Here is a 23,263-nt window from a genome sequence, read left to right as displayed (position 1 = left end):
ACCAGTCATATTATTGTACCTATTCCAAATGAGAATTATTTCAGATTATTAAATGATATTCTCAAACCAATGATGTTTGGAATACTCACTATTGTATATGCCAAGGTCTTATTCACACAGTAATAAATTAGTATAACGCATTGAGAGAATATTGATGATAACTTTTTATAAATGTCTAGTTTTTAGAGAATTTAAAGAAAATAGTAAAGTCAATATTCTATATTAAAAATTAAAAAAGGAAACATTCTATCTACATATACAAATGTGAGCATGGTACGTGAAGGGTATTATTTTTATAAATAAATATCCATTTTCACTCTATTTGAACGTTTTATTTATTCTACAGCCTCCATCGCAGAAATATTTGGGTTAATGAGATCAAGTTCAATGAGAATCACCCGTTTGCTTCCTAAAGTTTGGTATTCCCTATTAGAAATAGCATGAAGAAATAGAGCCAAAACCTAATGGTGACCATACTTTACACCTAGGTTTACAGGCCGATGTGACCCATGGCCTCCTTTACTAAGCCTCTCCATACAATTAGATCATCTGCCTGCATCTTCCAATTACGCACCCCCAGGATCCGCAAATCTTTCTCTACGTCATCAATCCACATATTCCTCGGTCGTCTACCCTTCCTACGTCTGTTGATAAATTTTCTCGCCACAGACGTTTGGATATTCTGTCCACATGCATTCTAGACAAGTGCCCAATCCACTGTACTCTACCTGATTTGATGAATCTTACAATATCTTCACCACGCAAGGAGTCATTAATCTCACAGCTCCTTCTTACTTTCCAAACTACATTTCATATGTATCAATCAGCTTATTGTTGTCATGTCATAATGACTCTTCTCTCTTCAAGGCAACATTCAAAGCACATGAATAATTGTTCTGATCTGAGCATATGTATGTTGATTCGTTATGCGGTATGGAAAAAGAACAAATCCGCATACTTTCAATGCTCTTTTGGTGGAGTTTTTGCGAGAAACGACTTCAAAATATTTTGAATCTCAACTTTATATTTATCATTTCTCATAAATGGCTAGGTTTCTGAGAGAAGAAGAGTTTTCATAATTTCAAGGCTTGCATTGGAATTCAATATTTTCCCACCAATATGCTAGCGCTAATTCTCATCAGTTCAGTTACATTGAATATAATATCATAAGAGTGAGAGAAGCGCATGATTCTTATTTTATAACAAAAATTGTTTAAATACAGTCGCATGCGTTACATACTCTTTAATGACAAAGGATTAATAAACAAGTAAATGATATAGGTACATTTTTGGTAAAGGAAACCCATATATGGGAAGTTAAAGGCATCATTAATACAACTCTGAAGATGACATTTATTATTCATTTCAAACAACTATCATTAACTCAGGCTATATTGAAATAATTATTATTATTGACAGTAGTTATATATTACAAAATGTAGCTTAGTATTACAAAATTAATAATACATAATAATTTATAGAAGCATTTAATATCCAATTATTTAATGCTACTGTAATATTGTATCAGGCATATTTCTTCCCATTAGATCACTGATGTAGGGAATAAAATGGATATACAACTGAATCACTATTAAATGCGTAGTAAATGCTTGGATATTGACGAATATCAAAAGTTGGATGATAGGCTGAACAATTATTCAGTCCATAGATATTGATAATTCTATAAAATCCTGTATGGATACATAATCGATTAGATAAAATTATCATTTTCATATCAATCATGTTGTCTTAGTAATACAAATTTTGAATCTCCGACCAATTTCTGGTAGGACTATAATATCAAGTTAATACGTCTGACTTACTCATCAGAATCTGTAGTTAAACACCAAGTCTTAATCAAGGACTACCATATACAAACAGATTCAAGGCTAGGATCACGTCAAAATACATTAGAAATGGTAATTTTCGATGTTATCAGAAATCTTGTCAATGTGCAATTTCATGGCCGCTGAATGTTACAATCATTGATGTTGATTGATGAGCCCGAGTAATACATCTTGCATACTGCTGCATTGTTGTCGAATCTCATTTCCGGAACTTTGAATTCGGGATTGATGGATACCTGTTTGGAAAATTAAAAACATAAGAAAATTAGTCTTTTTTAGGTGAAATTAGAGACTATTAACCTAAAAATTACTTGCCTCAATTATAATAAAATCAATATAATTATTTTTCACCTCCAACAAAATCTTGAAACTCGTATACTCTAACAACTGAAACAGTAGAAATTATATTATTCAATTATACTTATACTGTATTGATTACAATATTGTAGAGATATGTCATACCTATATATCCATGAATAAATATAATTATCAGCCTATATATTTTAATGTGAAATAGATTTATACAGTAATGTTATGCAAGATTTACGACGATCTAAATTTCAGTACATGAAAAGTTGATAAACAATCATACTCCACTGAAGTTGATACAGTAAAGGCATTCCTAAAATCTATTTTCCATTGATATATCATGCATATCTTTAAAATACTACAATAAATACGATATACCTGAATAATACAATACCAAGTAATATAATAAGACCCAAATTAGTCATCCATACACTGAAATGCGATTTTCAAGTCTAGTACTGTACCTAATTTGATATATTATTATAATCATTCAGAGAATGGCCACTTTGTCAGTTTTTTGTTCAGTAGATATAGGCCTGCAGGATATTGATTACTGAAAATAATAATTAATCTCTTAATGAGTATTCTATCAATCCTTTTAGTGATATAGGCTATATAATTTAATGCTGTAAAAAAGTCGTATTAAATATTATAGAACGTACAGAATTATAATCAGTAAGCAAAAGGTAACTGAGAACCTGAGGTATCTGATCAGGTCTTGTTAGGATACCTATGTTTTCTTTAAATCAGTTATAGCTTTGATGTGCATCATGATTTAGCGAGTGAACATATATACCGCGTTTTTTGAATTATGTAAATAATAAAACGTTAAGTGCTAACCACCATTTTCTCAAAGCTTTCATTTGAGTGCGCTTAAGTAGTCCAGCTTCTTGATATATGGTAGCCTATCCTACAACCTGTCGGTTTAATACGATAAAGAAAACGGACTTTTAAAGAAACTTTCCATTCCACTATGGACATTCATTAAACAATGTAGGCCTAGAATAAGTAAGTAGTCACCTTGAATGTATAGTAACCAGGCTTCAGCTCGGTGATGTCGACCCACTGGCAGTCGATGTTGTATCGATACACATCGGAGCAGTTGACCGATATGCCTTGGTCGCCGTAGTTGGCGCATGCGTAGTTGGGCCTGACGCCCGGCATGCATTGGTTGTCCTCCAGGCAGAAGGAGGCCTTATGTCCGTCGGCCACCCGGCGTCCATATCTGTCCAGTATGTCGAATGTCGCAAACACCTCCATACTGTGGTAGTGCCTGATCAACAATAATATACATATAAATATTATTCATGTGTAATTTACATAATTAAAGCATTGAAGTTAGTTGTCCAAGAAGGTGTTAAATACTTATACTATCATATTTCATACATTGATAGTATAGTATATTATAGTATACTCTACAATTGAGTGGAGATATACTTCATAGGTACTTTAAAGGTAGGTACTTTATCATAAAGGAAAGAGTCGTCGTCCCATGTACGGGATAGGAAAACAAGAATAACGCATCATCACGTCAGAACTAGGCTCTAAAAAAGTTTTTTAGAGAAAGCAATGGTTGAGGTTGAATATGTAGATATTATCGAAATAGGACTTTCTGACCATTGTGCTCAAGTTGTGAATTATTCATTGAAGAACACCGATAGAAGTGATGGATATCTCTTCTCATCAAGAATATTTTCAGAGGATGAAACAAAAATTCTACAAACGCCTTATTGAATTAGACTGGTCAACGGTGATTAATAATTAAGATTGTGTTGATGCAAAATTCAATCATTTCTTGAGTATGTATTGTACAGCATTCAGTGAATCGTTCCCAATTGTTTATCGGAAGAAGAAAAATGAAAAAAAAATAAAATTAAATTAAATGGACATCACCGCTACTAGAATATGCCTGTGAAGCTAAAAGAGACCTTCTACTACTTGCGAGAAAATTTCCAACTGAAATAACACATAGGGATAGACTGAAGGACTTATCACGAGTGATAGAACATTCAATTAATTCATCAGAGCAAGCTTATGCAGAGAGAATGCTTGAGTCATCTGAGAATAAATCTAAACTAATTTGGAAACAAATAAAAATGGAGACAGTCACAAATACCGTGAAAACAAAGTATCCGAAAGCTATTAACGGAGTTCAAATCGATTCAATTGTTGACATACCAGATATGATAAATGAGTACTTTATAAATGCTACCAATGAAATTCCTCAATCTAACGTATCTTCCAAGTCCTTACTGTTAAATGTTAAGTATGTAGGCGCCACATTGGAGAGATTCCCTGAATTCACAGAGGACGAGGTTTCTTCAACTATGAACAATATTAAAAGCAAAATTTCGAATGGAATGGATGATATTCCAAGCTGTATATTAAAGGAGTGTTTTGATCCAATAAGAAGTGTAATAACGAAGCTTATCAATCTATCGTTCAGCTCAGGAACATTTCCCTGTCAATTGAAAGTGGGCAAAGTTATTCCCATCCATAAAAAAGGATCCACTACAGAAGTGAGTAATTTTCGACCAATATCAGTCACGAGCTCATTTGCCAAGTTGCATGAGAAATTGGCTATAACTACCATTTTAAAACACCTTGAAGCTAACAGAATTCTCTCCTCAAGCCAGTTCGGGTTTCGACGTGGAAAGTCGACTATTGATGCCATTAATAACTTATTATGCGGAATATACAAGTCACTGGATGCTGAGAAAAGGCTTTGGGGTTCTTTATCGATTTACAACTGGCTTTTGATATAATAGTATTGATCATGTTATTTTGTAGAAAAGATGCAGCATTATGGATTTAAAGGCTCAGCATTAGAATGGTTGAAATCATTTACCACTGTTAGAGTGCAGGTTGTAGAAATTGAGGACAGAAAACAAAAAGTAGTGAATCATAAATACAGGTCGAAAATTTGCCAGTTAAAAAGGGGAGTACCACAGGGAACAGTCCCCGGTCCGATATTGTTCTCATTGTATATAAATGACTTACCAAGTAATGTTCCTCTTGCCAGTAGCGTTCTATTTGCAGATGATGCGAACTTTCTTATTGTTGAGAATGATCTGCAGCAATTGCTGAGGCAGGGAGAGCGTGTCACAAAAAGCATAGAGAATTGGTGTAAGGCAAATAAACTGAAAGTCAATGTCGAAAAAATCTGTTTTATGGATTTTTCTATTAGTAATTCCAACCGCCCAGAATTCTCTAATTTACTAAATTTCAAGTTGGATTCAAAACAAATCAAATCTACAGGTGCTTGTGGTTTTCTAGGAATCGAGTTTGACTTTGGATTGAGGTGGAATTAGCACGTGGTTGAGGTCGTGAAGCGACTTAGTAGGGCAACATTTGCGATATCAAGATTAACGACGAGTCTGAACGAGAAAGTAGTATTCTCGGCTTATTATGGTTACTTTCAACCGCTACTGACCTACGGCTTGATCTTGTGGGGCTCATCAACTGGAATTGTCAGAGTGTTCAAGGCACAGAAGCGAGTGGTGAGGATGATGCTGGGGAAACCTCCTAGAACCCCTTGCAGGCTACTGTTACAAAGTGCTACAATTCTGACGCTTCCCTGTCTATACATACTCGAGGCTGCACTACATGGACTCAAACATAGAGCTTCCTGGGCTAGAGGATCAGATATACACGGGTACAACACGAGGTCTAGGAATGCTCTAAGACTAGATGCACATTGAACGTCTTTTTTCCAAGGTAGTCCTGATCACATGAGCAGGAAAATATTGAACTCTCTCCCACCTGTTATATCTGAGATTGACTCTGAAGTTTTGTTGAAGATTAAGTTGAAGAATTGGCTGATCGAAAAATCCTTTTACAGTATAATATAACTTTTTGAATTGAGAGATTTTTAAAATGATGTGATTCTTGTCAACTTGTCAACTTGTCATCGAATTGAATTATTTTTTGTTATTTAAATATCTTAATATTTTTTACAATGTAATTTAACAATGTGACTATGTATTTGACTTTTGTCAATATTGTATAATAATACACAACTTCAATCGCTTAGTAAATTTACTTAATGTACAATAGTACAATGCATGACATCAATAAAAATTGAAATTAAAATTGAAACTACTGAACTGATTAACTGAAATTTTGTATAAAGATCCAGATTTTACCGATGATGTACATAAGCAGATTTTTATTGCTATTAACCAGTTAATTCTAATTGTATAATTAAAACAAATTTATTCTAAGTTTACGTAACTGTAAAAGCCCAACCAAACAGGCCTTACTTCAAATTACTCTGTAGTTTTGTTAGTAGCGCGCGAGTTCATGAATCAAAGGTTGCAGGTTCAAGACCTATCAAACTCATTTTTTGCTGGCAATTTTCAACTCTTCTAAAGATTATCCATGTAATTTTGAACAAAATAATAAATAATTATTCTAATTTTTTATGTTTCCTGGACATAAGGAGAACACATTTTACAACACCAAATTTTCCCCAGAGCAAAGCACGGGTTATCTGCTAGTATTTGATAATTACTTGCAAATTACGGCCCGTAGGCGCCATCTCGGTTTGAACAAAGATAGATCAGCTGCTGGTTTAGACCGTGAATGGAACTTATTGCAATAAACGCTACCATACCTTCATAATATTATACATAATTTTTATGGGCGCTCAAAGCTGAATAGTACATTCGTCGAGTTCAAAGCCAAATTTTGAACAGTTTGAACGCCCATAAAAATGTCAAAAGCGTCAAATAAAAAAACTTATTATATGAAGCTTATTGGTAATTTCTTCCTCTTTCCAACCATATTCTAGAATTGAATGTTGACTGATAGATTTCTAGTTATTGACGTTTTTCAAAAAAATCGAAAACCAAGGTCGATTTAAGAAAATTTTCCTATGGTCTTCGGCTGTTGCACATTTCGTGAGACACTCTCTATTAACTACTATCAAATTCATGAGAGAAACAGTTTTGGGTTGTTCCTGTTCATTCTCTCTCAATTATTATTATTGATTTGATCATGTGTATTTGTTAATAAATGCATGAATAGATAACTAAAAATTAATAAATAAAAACAATATAAAAACTTGTAGTTCCCTTTCAAAAAATATTCAACTTGAAAATGACCTATGGTCGAAACTAGTCATTAAAAAAAGATTTTAAAGATTTTAATAAAGGGTACTACAAGTTTTTATATTGTTTTTTATTTATTTGAACAAAAGTAGCCAATATAGGTGAAGTGTTTTCTAAATATTAATGTATAAAATAGTGAGCTTACATATGACACTGGTGGAACTGCCAGAGGTGCTTGGGTACGGCAGGTCTGAAGTCGGCCGTTCCCGAGTTGTGGATGCGCGCCGTAAACTTGAGCAAACGCCTGGTGTGGTGGAACCAGTTGTGGTTCTGGCGCCTGAGCTGGTAGGCGGTGGATGCTAAGCAGTTCTCTTCCATGGCGCACTGCAGCTGGTACAGGCGTTTGTCCTCCAGGTGCGCTGTGCGCTCTATCTCGTAGTGGTCGATCACCAAATCTGCCATGGCTGCATACAACACAACACAATAACTCACACTTATTGAAAGTCGTAGAAGAAATTGCATTGAAGTATATTCGAGAAAGTGATTTAGTGACTATCATATTAGGCTGACCCATATTAGACTATATCCCATATAAGTAGTACAGTACATCAATCATTTATTGGGACATCGGTTATCCGGATGACCGGTTATCCGGACATATGCTGGATAATACAATAAAACTGAAAGCCTAACTGAATTAGTTGACCGAGCGAAGTGAGGTCTAAGATACAAGTCGACGGTTTGGCAATTCTCTTAATTGACCGAACGAAGTGAGGTCTAAGATTCAAGTTGACAGTTTGGCATTTCTCTAATGGTTAAATGTTTGAATGTTTATATGTTTATATGTTGCGCATTTACGGCGAAACGCGGTAATAATTTTCATGAAATTTGACAGGTATATTCCTTTTTTAATTGCGCGTCGACGTATATACAAGGTTTTTGGAAATTTTGCATTTCAAGGATAATATAGAAGGAAAAAGGAGCCTCCTTCATACGTCAATATTAGAGTAAATATCAGACTATAGAATTATTCATCATAAATCAGCTGACAAGTGATTACACAGATGTGTGGAGAAGCCAGTCTATTGCTATATTTCCATAAGGTCTATAGTTTTAATCAGGTAATTGTGGATGAAAATACTGCGTGAGGTCTACTGTTCAAAGAACTACTAATGTTTAAATGTTTGAATGTTTATATGTTGCGCATTTACGGCGAAACGCGGTAATAGATTTTCATGAAATTTGACAGGTATGTTCCTTTTTCAATTGCGCGTCGACGTATATACAAGGTTTTTGAAAATTTTGCATTTCAAGGATAATATAAAACGAAAAAGGAGCCTCCTCCATACGCAAATATTTGAGTAAAAATCACACTATAGAATTATTCATCATAGATCAGCTGACAAGTGATTACACAAATGTGTGGAGAAGCCAGTATATCGCTGTATTCCCCATAAGGTCTATAGTTTCAATCAGGTACTTGCAGATGAGAATACTGCGTGAGGTCTACTGTTCACAGAACTACTAGTGTATTTTAACTAGAATGTTATCAGCGACAGGCTTTGAACAAAAACCAGCTATTCGACAGCAGCTTCTAACATAAAATAAACAATCAATAACAATAAATAAACCACTGGAAAATTACAAATTACTATAATAAAAAAATAATTCAACCTCAAAAATAGTAGTAACGAAAAAATAAACTACAAAAATCGAAGATACACAACCTAACCCAAAAATTTTGTTTGAAGCCTTTCCGTGATGACACAACATGTTTGAAGACATGTGTGTACAATTGCCGGCGGCATCCATGTTTATCAGGTGTGTCCTGCCATTAGTGGCCAGCCTTACATACACACGTACTACTAAATACTGTTGACTGAAGGCCTCAATATGTAAAGTTTCAATCGCGTCTACACTTTAGAGCTACGATACAATTGAATAAAAATCAATTATCCGGACAGACACTGTGATAATATGTTACAATTAATCGATGCTCCAATTAAAGTAGAATTCATAGTATTGTACGATAATAATAATTAATTATTATTAAACGAAATTCCAATTAAATTATGTAAATCACCCCGACGACTTCTGCTACTGCAAATATTGACAACAGGGTAAACAGCCAGTTGGAAATTCGATGAGCGCTACTATACAAAACAATTTTTTTGTATAGAAGCACTCAACCAATTTTTAACTGGCTGTTTACCCTGTTGTCAATATTTGCAGTAGCAGAAGTCTTCGGGGTGATTTACAGAATTTATTTGGAATTTTGATTGATAATTATTATTTATTATTTAGCATTTTAACAAATGCAACTTCCAATTTATTTCCATCTGCCGATAATAATAATATTGGTATTGGAATAGCAATAGAACATAATGAATAATTCAATTAATGAATGAGCATGTGACCATTAGTGCAGACGACAGCAGCGATGTTGTGAGTGTGGCCAGGACACCTGAGCTGGCGATTGTGCTGCTGGAAGGTGCAGTGCTCGAGACTGGCCTCGCTGCCTTGACACGTGACACCCGCCACGGAGATGGCCGACCGGTTGCCGCCAAAGAAGTCGGTCTGCAGGGCGTCTTGTGCGTAGCCCAGGCCCAATTGCCGGCACACCACGCTCGCCTCCAACAGGCTCCAGCCGTCGCCGCAAATCGCACCCCAATCTTAACAAAAAAACATATTCAACTAGAAAAACCATGTTAAACGAATGCCAGATACCAGAATTCCAAATTCTGTCATGAAATAATAGACCTTATGTTAGCAGAAATATTGGGAGACCTCTAAAAAGATGGTAAGATGAGTAGTTATGTTCTTTGAAATCGGAACAGGTGTGTACGCCTTATCCCGAGAAGAATAAGAAGAAGAAGAAGAAGAAGAAGAAGAAGAAGAATATCTTTAAAAAATACCACATGATTGATTCTATCAAGAAATAGTCTAATGTTACTGTATGAGATACAGTAATGCCTAATCCACATGTCGGCCCAGTGAGCTGTTGATGCCTATATGATGGAGCTGTTATAGTCCATATACCTAGGCAAACCACCCATCCACACTGGCGCTGGCCGTCATTGGCTTTCATTGGGATGTGGATGCTGCATAGTATTTACAGTAGCAGATATGCTATCTGCGGAGAAATTTTCAGATTTGAATCATTCTATGTAATAAAACCTTCAGGTAGCCTCATTTAAATTAATGAAAAATAATATTGTATAACCATATTCTTTTTAAAGTTTTGAATCATTTCAAGTCCGAGGCCGTAGGCCGAGGACTAGAAAAGATTGAGAGCCGGAAAAACATTTTTGCCCGTGGTGCGAACGATATTTTTCGCCACACTACAGGTATTGCTGACGCCAAAAAGTTAGGCGGTTTTGTGGGTCTCCAAAAGCTGATGTTGTCAAGTAGAGTTGTCATCTAGCTTGGCTAGGTGATGATTTTTAAATCAAAAGAGACAATAAATAGATGCATTGCATCAGCTGTGAGTAGGTTACACCATGTGACCCATGAAGCCGCCTAACTTTTTGGCATCAGCTATATAAGAATAATAAATTTAATAAGAATGTTTTATGATGGGGGGGGGGGGAACTTTGATGTCTCATATCTCAAGAACCAGACGTCGTAGGGTACTCAAAGTGGGGTGGAAATTTCCGATCTCACCCTCCTGAACACAATGCACCAATGGCACAGTTGTCCAAACACATTTTCAAAAAAGTTTTTTGCAAATGTAGACTATTTGTAAATTGTATTAATCTGAATTTGTAGTGTGTAGAGATGTATTATAATTAAAATCATTAGGCTATAAACCTTGATGAAAAAACCAAGATCATGAAAACTCTTTTTATTGACACATAGTATAAAAAACTCAATTTTATTCTCCTATTGACACATTAGGCTAACGGTATACAAAAAACAAACTGAACTTCATACTTTTTTCATGTGAATATTATTTGCAAAAAAATTAGAACTTTGACTTTTTGTAACTTGACTTTTTGTAACTTGACTTTTCAGAATTCTATATTTTATAGCTTTTCAATGTTTATAGTGAAAGTACAATTGGTATTATTTTGTATGTTTATCGCTTTATTTAATAGTTCATGTTGTTGTACTGAAACAGTTGAAGTGTTTTGTTGAATTTCAGGTTCTGCCTCACTCGTTCTTGTTTCCAGCTCTTGATTGTTATGTTGCTCCTCAGCTTTGGTCCCACTGAACAATTTTTTGGAAATCTCAACCTTTCGTCTTACAGATTGTTCAACGTAGCCCTCTGCAACTGTTGAAGAACGCCAACCTCAATGATTTTTTAAAGCTAATACATCACCTCCCCCTTCTACGAGCATTGTTGCTGATGTTCTTCGAAAGCAGTGCCCTGTATAGTCTTCAGGATTTTCGAGATTAAGGATTTTGCTATTCTACATGGAACAGCAGCGATAGTATGCGTTCCAACATTCTGATTTGTACATTTTCCATTGCAAAACTTCATAAATAATCTTCGATTTGTGATATTTTTTGGCCTTAATGACAGTTTTTTTCGACAGATGTCACATGGATTGAATGAACATCCATCATTGGTAATAGTAAAAGTACGTGGGATTTGTGTTTTGCCGTTTCGAACAAATACAATTAAAAAACGCCCATTATCCTCAACGTCGTCTACATTTAAATTGACTATATCATCTCTTCGGCAAGCCCCAAATATACCAAAAATTAAAACTGTTTTTGCCAAGAGCCAAATTTCATCAGAAGCTTCAAGAATGAATTTGGTGATTTGTTGCATTGTGAGAGTCTTGGATTTCTTCGGTTAGTATCCAATGTTTTGTCTTTTCACAAATACTGTAGTCTTTGGAAACCTATTCACGTCTATGTTCTCTTTTAATGACAGACACGATTTTAACATGGAAAGTTTACTCCAAAGAGTGGAAGGTTTTATTTTTTTCGCCAATTCTGACATATAAACTAATAAAACATCATCGTTCACTTTTCTTATGTCTCTATTGTTGCACCACTTACAAATTAAAGAATACTCGTTATCATACCTATCTCTTGATTTTAGTGGTAGAAGATTTGCAGTCAGGATTTCAGATTCTTTTAAAATTTCACTTGGAATATCACAGGCGTCGTCATCTTCAAGCATTTTTGAACATTTGGAATGCGCTAATCAACAATAAATAGTCTAATTGAATAAAACTGGTTGCGAAGCGAATTAGTTTGATTCGAAACTGGAACTGAAATCATGGCGACTTCAGCTGATGATGAAAGTGGACACTCGCCCGATCTAGCGGTTGAGTTATTAACTACTTCCATGAGCGGCTGGAAAGAGACAACTTTCTGGGCTAGACCGGAAAAGAAACCCTTTTCTGACGTCAGACGAGAGTCGTCTGCAAACAAGGTCTTTCAGATCTACGTAGGGACTAGAAAACAGCTGCTTTCTGTGCAGTGTGGCGAAAATTTTATTATATACAAACAAATTATAGGCAAACAAAATGCGTTTAGATCGATCACTCACCCATTCCACTATGCCGTATTTCAACGCGCCCTTCGCTGTATACACGACCGCCTGCTAGTCGAACTTGCATTCTTCCGCCATAAATATCCTGAATCAATAACATAATCCAATAAAAATGTAATACAATAGGTAGTCAGAAGATCAGACTGGAAATGATTGATAAAACAAATTGCTATGAGAGAAATTTTGCGACAGAAGAGTACGGTAGTTTTCTATTTCGAATAGGATCCCCAATGTAACCCACTGTCAAAATTATTCTTATAAAATAAATATTTAGCTGTTTCCATAATTTTCACCAATTCTGTATGATTAAAAGCTGCGGATTTCAAAGATTTACAACAGTTCATGAGCGAGTTATCCAAGCCAGGGGGTCACTAGTTATTAAATATGTTATCGTATGGAGTGAAGTTTGTAAGTTGTGTGAATAGTATGTAGGCCTATGTTTTATATTTGTAATACGGTAACTTGAAAATACATGAAACGGACATTAGTATTAAATGAATACCGGTCCCTGCTGAGTTTTTATTTTCCATGTCAATTTCTTATTTTGATTCAGTAATAACTTTTCTATATTAACAACAAGCTTACCGTTTATGATGAACTGACATTAGAAAAGACAGGATAAGAATAGATTAAATTCGTATTATTGATTATTAAAATTGGGGTAGGCCTACATATTTGCAGCATTCACAATCAGTGACGCCATTTCACCAAACTGCTGGGGGGGGGGGGCAAAAACCAAGAGGTATGAAGGGGGGGAGGGAAGGAATACGCCCAAAGGATAGAGGGTCCTGGGTTTTCCCATAAATGTTACATTCGAAGATGTTATTATATGCTTCATTTTCTCCAGTTTTATACAAATGTGATTGAAGTATCAATACAAGCATATAGGCATTACTACATTATTAGTATGAATCATGAAGTATTTATTAGAAATAAAGGCCTACAGAGAGGCCCTAAAGTAGGAATACACTGAAACAGATTTCTTAAAAATCATGGTAAAAGATACATTTTTCTTTTACAATAACAATTTCAACAATTTCATTGGGGATCATATTCTAATTGGAAAATAACTTTCAGTTAGAAAGCTAAAGAAACATTAAGCTGTTCCCATAATTCTCACCAACTCTGTACATACATTATTGATTGTCTGATTGTGCCCTTTCTTTTGCTTTCACTGTGATATCTTGCAACTTGTTCATTCTCACGTTGAAATTTATGCAATAACTCACTTATTGTGCCCTCATCAATAATTGTACACATTCTATATTTAAGCTTCAACTATACCACAGAGAAAAATATATTCTTCTTTATTACTCCATACCCATACTTTCAAGGCAATTTTGCTACATTCTTGTTACTGTAGAAGGAATTATACTACTGCTGTTTACAAAAAATATTAAACCAGTATGAGTTCTAAGGATTCGTGTATATAGACCCGCATTTTTATTATTCATCTGATCCTTGGGGGGAGCCTAGGCCCCCCTCTGCCGCCCCTAAATGGCGCCCCTGATTCACATGTAGTTGCTATGCAGAGTGCAGAAGGACTGAATGAATTAAATTGTAATAGAATTTTCCTTACAAATATACACTACTGTTAGAAATAATTAAATATTGTGTAGTGGGGAACTGACGTTTATCCGATTTGAAGTTTTTGCGCCATAACTCTGTATGGCCGATTTTGACTGACTATTGATTTCTTGTTGAGGATCTTCGCAGATGACTCCAGCTGCCTCAGAAGGGGAACAGTCGCTGGAGCCCCACCCGTCGAATCTGCATTCAGCCAATCTCTTCTCACTGCCTGTGCAGTAGATGTTATCCATCCAGTATTTTCCTGCAATAAAGTCATGTCTAATAAGCATTGTCTAGATGAGTGTATTTATTCATGGCTTCCAAAATGATAATTATTTCCGAGTTTTGAACAAAATATAGGTTTTAACGATATTCATGAATCATTGAAAAACATAGAGCATACCCCACTCAAACTAATTTGGCGCCAACATGCTATCAACAGGATCTTAGTAGGCTGATCCACTGATATGATAAATGCCTTCATCTTCACGGCAATTATGTTGAAGAATAATCATGCGTCTTAGTAACTTTCAGTGATAAAATAGTTCTCTTATAGGCATTCGTATTTATGTCTGGCCAATCGGAGGTTGAATAAAATCCAAGGTAGCCTGATGATTATTTGTTATAAAAATCTTATAAAAAGGATGAGCAACTTTTTTCAAACAAGCAGAATAGAGATTATACACATTACAACTATAATGAACAGTATCATACTTGGATATTGAATTAATTCCTATAAAGCGTATAAGAACTGGTGAATGTTCATATTTGATTTGGAATTTTTTTTATTTTCTCTCTATACCTACTAATAATAAATGAGAATAGATTCAATTTTCGAAACACCTCTCGAATTTAACACAAATTATTATTAGTTCCTTATCACATCCAACTGGGCTTCTAATATAAAAAAACACTAACTTTATGCCTATCAAAGACATCGATATAACCTTTGACATGCCAAATACATTTTCAAACATAAACTCAAGATTGATTAATAAGCAAGAACATATAATGGGAAAAGTAACATGGATAGAAACGGATAGGCTGTCTATGAATTGATAACGAGAGCATAACAAACATATTTTCATAGAGAAGCAAGTTGGGTAAGTAGGCCTACTTACATTATAGTCAAGTAGTAGTAGTTGAAAGAAATAGTGGTAGTCAAGAAATACTGAAAAAGTATAAGAGAAGACTTGGGTGTTTTTTAAATAAACCTGAGAATAAAACCTAGTTTATACTGAGGGTGATGCCCACATAAGCTCTTAGGCTTTTGTGCGTGGATAATGAGTGAGAGAGGGATGATGATGAGACTACTTTTTAGGTAAAAAACACTAACGTCTCCTCCGAAAGACGGGGTGGCCCTATCTATGTGATTATGCTGTGGTCAAAGACGTTTGACCCGGTCGAGATTCGAACTCGGGTTCTCTTGATTATTAGACCGGCGCGTGATCACTGACTCCAACGAGCAAACCGTTGGTCTTATAGATTAAGGAATTTAATTTAAAAATGTTATAAATAATAATATAAATCATTATTATTGTTCCAAATTGTCAAAATCAGGTGCTATTTATTGTTTTGTTTGAAAACTTACTTCTTGCCAATCCGAAATGTGCATTGTGAGTGAACCGTGTCGCTCGGCTGAAGCCCAATTGCCGGCACACTACATCAGCTTCCCTCTCATCGAATTCGTCATCGCATACGTTGCCCCATCGTCCAAAATGAAATATTTCAACAGTTCCTACAAAATGTAAATATAAATGATCTATTTTCAAAATATACTGGAAGTATCTGTATTAGACTACAGTAATATACCAATTTTTCCTTTCAGTAGTCAGCAGCCTCAGATGTAGGCTACTGTACTTTGGATATAACAATATTATTATTCGTATCACAATAATTGATTGATATATTGTGGGTATTGAAGTCAAAAATGTTTGGGAACTTGCCTCCAAGTACTCATGCTGTTAATGTTCTGAAAAGAAAATTCGTATGGCTTTTGATGGTTGGCATTCCCTTGCGGGAGGGTTCCACCTCGCTTGAACATATCATTTAAGCCATCAATGAGCCTTACGACTGTCATATTTCAGCCGGGACCGACAATTAAAGTGTCCATCCGATAACATGGGAGTGACCTGGTCACTGTTATGCTAATGTTCTATTAAACATGGATATACACTAGTTATAGGTACTATAAATTTACTTACAAATTTTGTATCATATACTACCCTACTATATGTACTAAATATTATGTAGGCTACTTCCCTACTTATTTAAGACATTCTCAAAATAATCGTGACTACGGTACTCTAAGAAGGACTTAATGTTGTATCTGAATAATAACAGCACAATAAAATCATAGACCTTACCTTCATTTCTACTGTCACCGTCTACTAGCTGAAGTTCTCCTTCGTATTTGTGGTGCTTCTTGTAGTATTTCTTCAAAAAATTAGCTTTTTGATCATAAGGGGTCGAATTACCCATACTCATTACTTCTAAGAAGTTCAGGATCATCAAAGTGAGTAGAACATTGTTGATCCAGAAGAAATGCATTGTTATCTGCAAAAAAATCTTAAATAAACCGCATGAAATTTACAGTCAAATAATACTTCATACAAATTCTATATTACACACATTAGTTTTGCAATAGTCAAAATTGGCCTGTTAAACTTTTCCCAATATAAAATAATTATAAATAAGTCTGGGCTACTTGATATTAGATATGGTGTCCCACAGGGCCCGGTCCTCGGTCTTTTCTTTTTCTGGTCTATATAAATGACCTTCCTGATTATGGAACTGGGGGTGAATGTATATTATACGCAGATGATACTACATTCTGATAAATGATAAAGATCCAGGAAAGCTTGGCCAGAAAACAGCGCTCATTGTTAATAAAGCTGAGTATTGGTTTAGTGTTAATAAGTTGATCGTTAATAGCAACAAAACAGTTACTGTTTAGCTTAAAATCTGCTAGAGAGAACAACAATCTTCTTCCTCCTTGCCTTTTTGTCGGCTCTCCTTGATCTCAGTCTCCAGTTCGAACGATCCTGGGTCGTCTGATTTGTCAGGTCCAACTGCTTCATATTTCTATGAACTAAACCTAGCCATGTGAGAACAACTAGAGAGAACAACAATGTGAAATTTTTAGTCATACACCTGAATTCTAAGCTTAGCTGGGATACTCATACAATGAACCTCTGTAAACGTTTATCTAGAGTGACATATTTACTTGGCAAGTTGAAATAATGTACCAGCTTTGATTTGGTCATCAATGCCTATTATGCATTTTTCCATGTTCATTTGTTATATGGAATTCTGATCTGAGGTAATGCTCCTGGTGCTAAAGATGTATTACTGTGGCAAAAGAAGGTTCTGAGAAGAATGATTGGCATCCCATCCACTGAGTCTTGTAGGGATCATTTTGCAAGACTAGGAATACTCACTGTACCGTGTCTATTCATTCTTAATTGTTTGCTTTTTGCTAAAGGTAATCTCGATAAATTAATGCAAAGAAGCGATATTCATAGTCACATCAGAAGAAATAGGTATCAGCTGCAGGTAACGCAGGATAGATTGACTAAGACTCAAATGAACTTTGATTATATGAGTATAAAACTATTTAATAAGTTACCATTAGATGCTAGAAATGTTCGTTTTAGAAAATTTAGAACTATAATGTACAAGTTCCTGAAATCCAAACCACTATATTCACTCCAAGAATGGTATGATTTGAGTATGGAGAGCCTTTCTTTTTTATGATTTATTCCACTGTTTAAATATATTCTTAGGCTATATCTATTCATGTATCATTCATGTATAGAACTCATTTTTTGTTGAAGTCTATTGTGATATGTGTTCCGACTCCATATTGACTTCTGTGAAACGCTGTAATTTTGTATTTGTCTGTGTAAATGTTGTATGTTTTATGTTTCCTGATGACTATGTCAATTGCACTATGTGTTCAATGACAATAAAGAATTCTATTCTATTCTATTCTATTCTATTCTATTCTATTCTATTCTATTCTATTCTATTCTATTCTATTCTATTCTATTCTATTCTATTCTATTCTATTCTATTCTATTCTATTCTATTCTATTCTATTCTATTCTATTCTATCTTCTATTCTATTCTATTCTATTCTATTCTATTCTATTCTATTCTATTCTATTCTATTCTATTCTATTCTATTCTATTCTATTCTATTCTATTCTTTCTATTCTATTCTATTCTATTCTATTCTATTCTATTCTATTCTATTCTATTCTATTCTATTCTATTCTATCTTCTATTCTATTCTATTCTATTCTATTCTATTCTATTCTATTCTATTCTATTCTATCTATTCTATTCTATTCTATTCTATTCTATTCTATTCTTTCTATTCTATTCTATTCTATTCTCTTCTATTCTATTCTATTCTATTCTATTCTATTCTATCTATTCTATTCTATTCTATCTATTCTATTCTATTCTATTCTATTCTATTCTATTCTATTCTATTCTATTCTATTCTATTCTATCTATTCTATTCTATCTATTCTATTCTATTCTATTCTATTCTATTCTATTCTATTCTATTCTATTCTATTCTATTCTATTCTATTCTATTCTATTCTATTCTATTCTATTCTATTCTATTCTATTCTATTCTATTCTATTCTATTCTATTGAAATCATGCTTCAAAGATCTATAGTCCAGTGAATATAGACATAAGTAGGGGGTGTGCTTGCTATCTATATTGTAGTACTGATTTTTAATATATTATTTGGATACATAAGAGAAGTCTAGAAACAATTTCTTCATGCAAAATTTCCTTGTGCTAGATACAGAGTAGCCCAAAAACCTCGTATTTTCTGTTCATTTTCCAGTTTCCAGCTATTTCTGCCAAATCCAGTAATCAGAAAGAAAATTTGCTCTCGTCTTTTTTTTAGATTATAAAAATCTGAATAGAATGAGATCATTTGGAACTCTCTATCGCCAATGAGTACTGAATTTGATTTTTCGAAAATGATTAAAATTTTAAGAAAAAATCAATTCTGATGAATTTTAGTTTTCGATAAACAATATCTTCCGATTGTTATCATTTAGATGTATAATTCAAAATACCTCTGGGCGTATTTTTGTGCTCTACAATCTGAGATCAGGTAGAGCGCTCTATCTCATAATAGATTTCCAGGTACATCTGACAACAATGCTCCTTGTATTGTATTTTCAGCTACGACCATCATCACCGACTACATTGTCCTCACATTGATATTTTGCACAATTACATGAGTTCATGAGATTATATTCTATGAGAATCACCCGTTAGATGCACTTCATTTCAGTATTTCCTAGTGGAGAGGCGCGCATGAGGATCATCAAGGATCAAAATTTCAAACACTTATACTTTACTTTACTTACTTTTCTTGTTCGTCACCATTATTGAACTGCATTGAGGGAGCAACGATCCCGCAGTATATGACACGTCAAAGTTTAATCTAATATCTACCATCCCTCCTATTTCAACACAACAGATCCCACATAACCTACATCAATCAAACATTATTCAACAAGGAAGTCTGCTAACCTGTACGGGCACAATACAATAAGGAATTCCCTGAGTGTTTTTGAACTCCTTCAAGCCATCAATTTCTCCTATGTGAGATGGGATCTTACGAATGATATCATTCTATTCAGATCTTTATAATCTAGAAAAAAGAGGAGAGAAAATTTTTCTGTCCGATTACTGGATTTGGTAGAAGTAGCTGAAAACTGGAAAATGAACCGAAAATACGAGGGTTTTGGACCACTCTGTATCTACCACAAGGACATTTTGCATGAAGTTATTTGTTCTAGACTCCTCTCATGTAACTAAAAGATATATTAGAAAATCAGAACTACAATATAAATTGCAAGCACCAATGTACGAGTATATAGTGACTGGACAACTAGGTTACCGTAATCTAAAGAGTATGTGATTTTTTGGAAAAAGGCCTAGATTGTGAATCATGTGCTTTCTCTGCATATTATGGAAACTTCATTATATGCTTTTGGAGGAAAATTACTTGAATTATTATCTTGGGAAATTTCAATGTTAAATAAATAATAATAGTTTTTTATCTTAACATTTTTTACAATAGCAATAGCTTTTGTAGCAATACGTACAATGTTTAAAACATGAAAATGAAAGAGAAAAGTGATCCCGATGAATATTTAATACCAATAGCGCAGAACCCATTTACTTCTTGTATAAAATAGAACAGCAATAGTTTAATCAGCAAATAGTATTGAAAATCGGCTAACTGGAGTCTTGACAAATGATAACTTAACGTACTGAAAACTTGACAAATGATAACTTAACGTACTGAAAACTTGACAAATGATAACTTAACGTAATGAAAACTTGACAAATGATAACTTAACATACTGAAAACTTGACAAATGATAACTTAACGTACTGAAAACTTGGCGAAGTGAAGATAGGCCTATCCTCGGTAAATTTAGAATCTTTATGCAAAATTTAAAGTTAAACAGTTCAGTAGTTCATACGTGATGATTCGCGAAACATGTATTCCGTATCCCGTACATGTGTTAGACAATTCTTTCCTTTATAATAATTATTATGGACTAGCCGGTAACCCGTGCTTCACAAGGCTCTAATTATTTGTTTATTTACGTTTATTTATTGTTTGTTTACGGACAAACTGAAAACTTGACCTACTGAAATCTTGAAGATTTCAAAACAGGCCTATAACCATCCTAGATAAATTAAGAAACTACGAGTATATAAAAAATTTCATCTTAATCAGACCAGTAGTTCAGACGTGATGATGCGTCATTCGTGAATTTCCTATCCCGTACTTGTATATTAAGCCAATTCTTTCCTTTATTATATTATAGATAGATAGATAGATGTCAGATTCCGTTATACGTGTATTGTCATAAACAACATTTACCTCGTTGAGAGAATTTTCTAACATATTAATCATTTGGTGACGGTGACGAGAATATATAACTTGGAGCAGAAATTTATCAGAATTCATGGTCAGTGAGTTGAGGAACAGGACTAGAGCGGCCAGGGACTCATTCATCTTGCTTGTGCCACCCGTCAAGAGCCGACCCTAACTTTTCAAAAACATAGAATTGTCCGTCGCGTGGATTTGAAATGCAGCCGAGAAGTTGCTAGCGTACTGTATGTACATGTGGAAAAACTGAGAATAGGAGAACTGATTCTTCCAAACAGAGATGACCACGTTTAAAAAATGTTTTCCTCAATCTAAAACATATTAGGTGATTGAATTTTCCCACAGTCTTCATCCATGAGATTCAAAATGTATGTAGGCAGATATAGACAGATTTCATGATATTTTGTTATTGTTGATACTTCATGAATACTGGTGCTGATATTTTATATGGATTTTGATATTATAATTTCGATATTCATATTCTAGTGGATCAACTTGAAATTGATGAAGAATTTTTTCTATAAATTTATGGTAACTTCCTTCATTTGGAAGAAAGATGATATTCTAAAGAAATCATTTTTTCAATGCAAATCAGAGATGCTATTTTTTGGAGTAATCTGTTTCCGCCTCTAAATCGTTATCACAGATTGTGATGTTGGCCATTATTGTACTATATTATATTTTCAATCGAATTTCTTTACTTTATATTGAACAATCAATTATATCAATGGAATAACAAAGCTAATAAATATTCAACTTATTTTTAATAATTAATATGAGTACCCTTCATACAATGATTCTTTGATAAAATTTCAATAATAGTTGTTATTTATTTTTATAGATTTTTCCAAAGAAAACCAAAATGATCATTATTTGAGATAGGAAGTGTGAGAAGAGGATGTGGAAACTATAAAATTGATATAAAGTACACGATTAACTTCACCCTATTTATTAATTGACTTTACTTGAATTATACTATGCATATCAATAACTTTAAAAATGTTATTTCAAACCTAGGTATATTGTAACAGGTCTTAGTTGAAAATGGAAAATCTAATGTTTTCAATTACATCCATTTTATAGTTCATTTTCCTTGTTTATTATTGTATATTGGAATCTGTGGTAATAATTTAATTATCCATGAATCTCAATGGTCGAAACCTATCACGCCTTAAAGTTTTACCTTTGATTGTTGAAGGGATGAATCGCATTTGCATTCAAATTTAAATAATTGTAATAATCGACTGACCTGATTTGGTGATAATAGTAATCCAGAATGGAGGTGGTGTGTTGTGTTGCTGGCTACAGCTACAAGTGTCAAGAAAGCACTGAGTGAGTGTCGTGGGGTAATGGCACTTGTGGTTTCACTATGTTGCTTGCCGTCTGAAGAGGCTCAAATGACACAGGGCACAACTGGAAAGTGGAAGGAGTGGTCAGGGGTTGAAGAGGGGGGGAGGTGTCAACCACTGTGATGCAGCAAGGACTTTCGGGTGGCGGACAACTCTGCTGGTTATGGTTGGACTATTTAGTTTATTTGATCCTCATAATCCGGCAGAAATTAGATTGCATCAATTAGAGTCGTCTCTCGTTCCTCCTACTCCTCTTTCCCCTCCACAATATCCACCTCTTCTTCTGCTCTTTATCTCCCTCTTCTACGCTTCCTCCCGCTCTTGTCCAAATTCTTTTAGATCGATATAACATTCCGGCACAGCAGGACTTGATGAGCTGCAGCAATCTGATTGCACTTTATCATAGTAACAAGGCACTTTATGAGGATATCTTCTTGATTATTTGCATCAACAAAACGTTTAGACCTTCATTATGTCTCTTAGATAACTACTTTTAACATCAAAGTAAATCGAATCTTACACATTCATAAACAATCGTTTATTTTATACTAGTCCTTCTTCTTCTTCTTCTTCCTTTCACGGCATCATTGCCTGTTCCGAGCTTCATCATCACTATAATCAGACCATCTTTTTCTTGGACGTCCTCTATCTCTTTTCCCAACTGGCTTGTACAATAAGGAC

The 23,263-nt window shown here is 34.4% G+C and overlaps 1 protein-coding gene across 1 annotated transcript; it reads right to left on the bottom strand.

Moving 5' to 3' along the window:
• Positions 1 to 310: 310 nt before the first annotated feature.
• On the bottom strand, positions 311 to 22,634 carry LOC111045653 (lysyl oxidase homolog 3). Its single transcript, XM_022331098.2, has 9 exons — positions 22,483 to 22,634; positions 16,652 to 16,841; positions 15,877 to 16,023; positions 14,348 to 14,547; positions 12,714 to 12,801; positions 9,625 to 9,879; positions 7,413 to 7,671; positions 3,177 to 3,429; positions 311 to 2,083 (listed from the first exon to the last, which is right to left on the bottom strand). The coding sequence occupies exons 2-9, from the start codon at positions 16,833 to 16,835 to the stop codon at positions 1,961 to 1,963; spliced, it is 1,509 nt and encodes a 502-aa protein (XP_022186790.1). The 5' UTR covers positions 16,836 to 16,841; positions 22,483 to 22,634; the 3' UTR covers positions 311 to 1,960.
• Positions 22,635 to 23,263: the final 629 nt, after the last annotated feature.

This window comes from Nilaparvata lugens, chromosome 1, assembly GCF_014356525.2.
Source record: "Nilaparvata lugens isolate BPH chromosome 1, ASM1435652v1, whole genome shotgun sequence".
Classification (NCBI taxonomy): Eukaryota; Metazoa; Arthropoda; class Insecta; order Hemiptera; family Delphacidae; genus Nilaparvata; species Nilaparvata lugens.
Note: the sequence above shows the minus strand (reverse complement) of the source record. Positions and strands in the feature narration are given on the sequence as shown.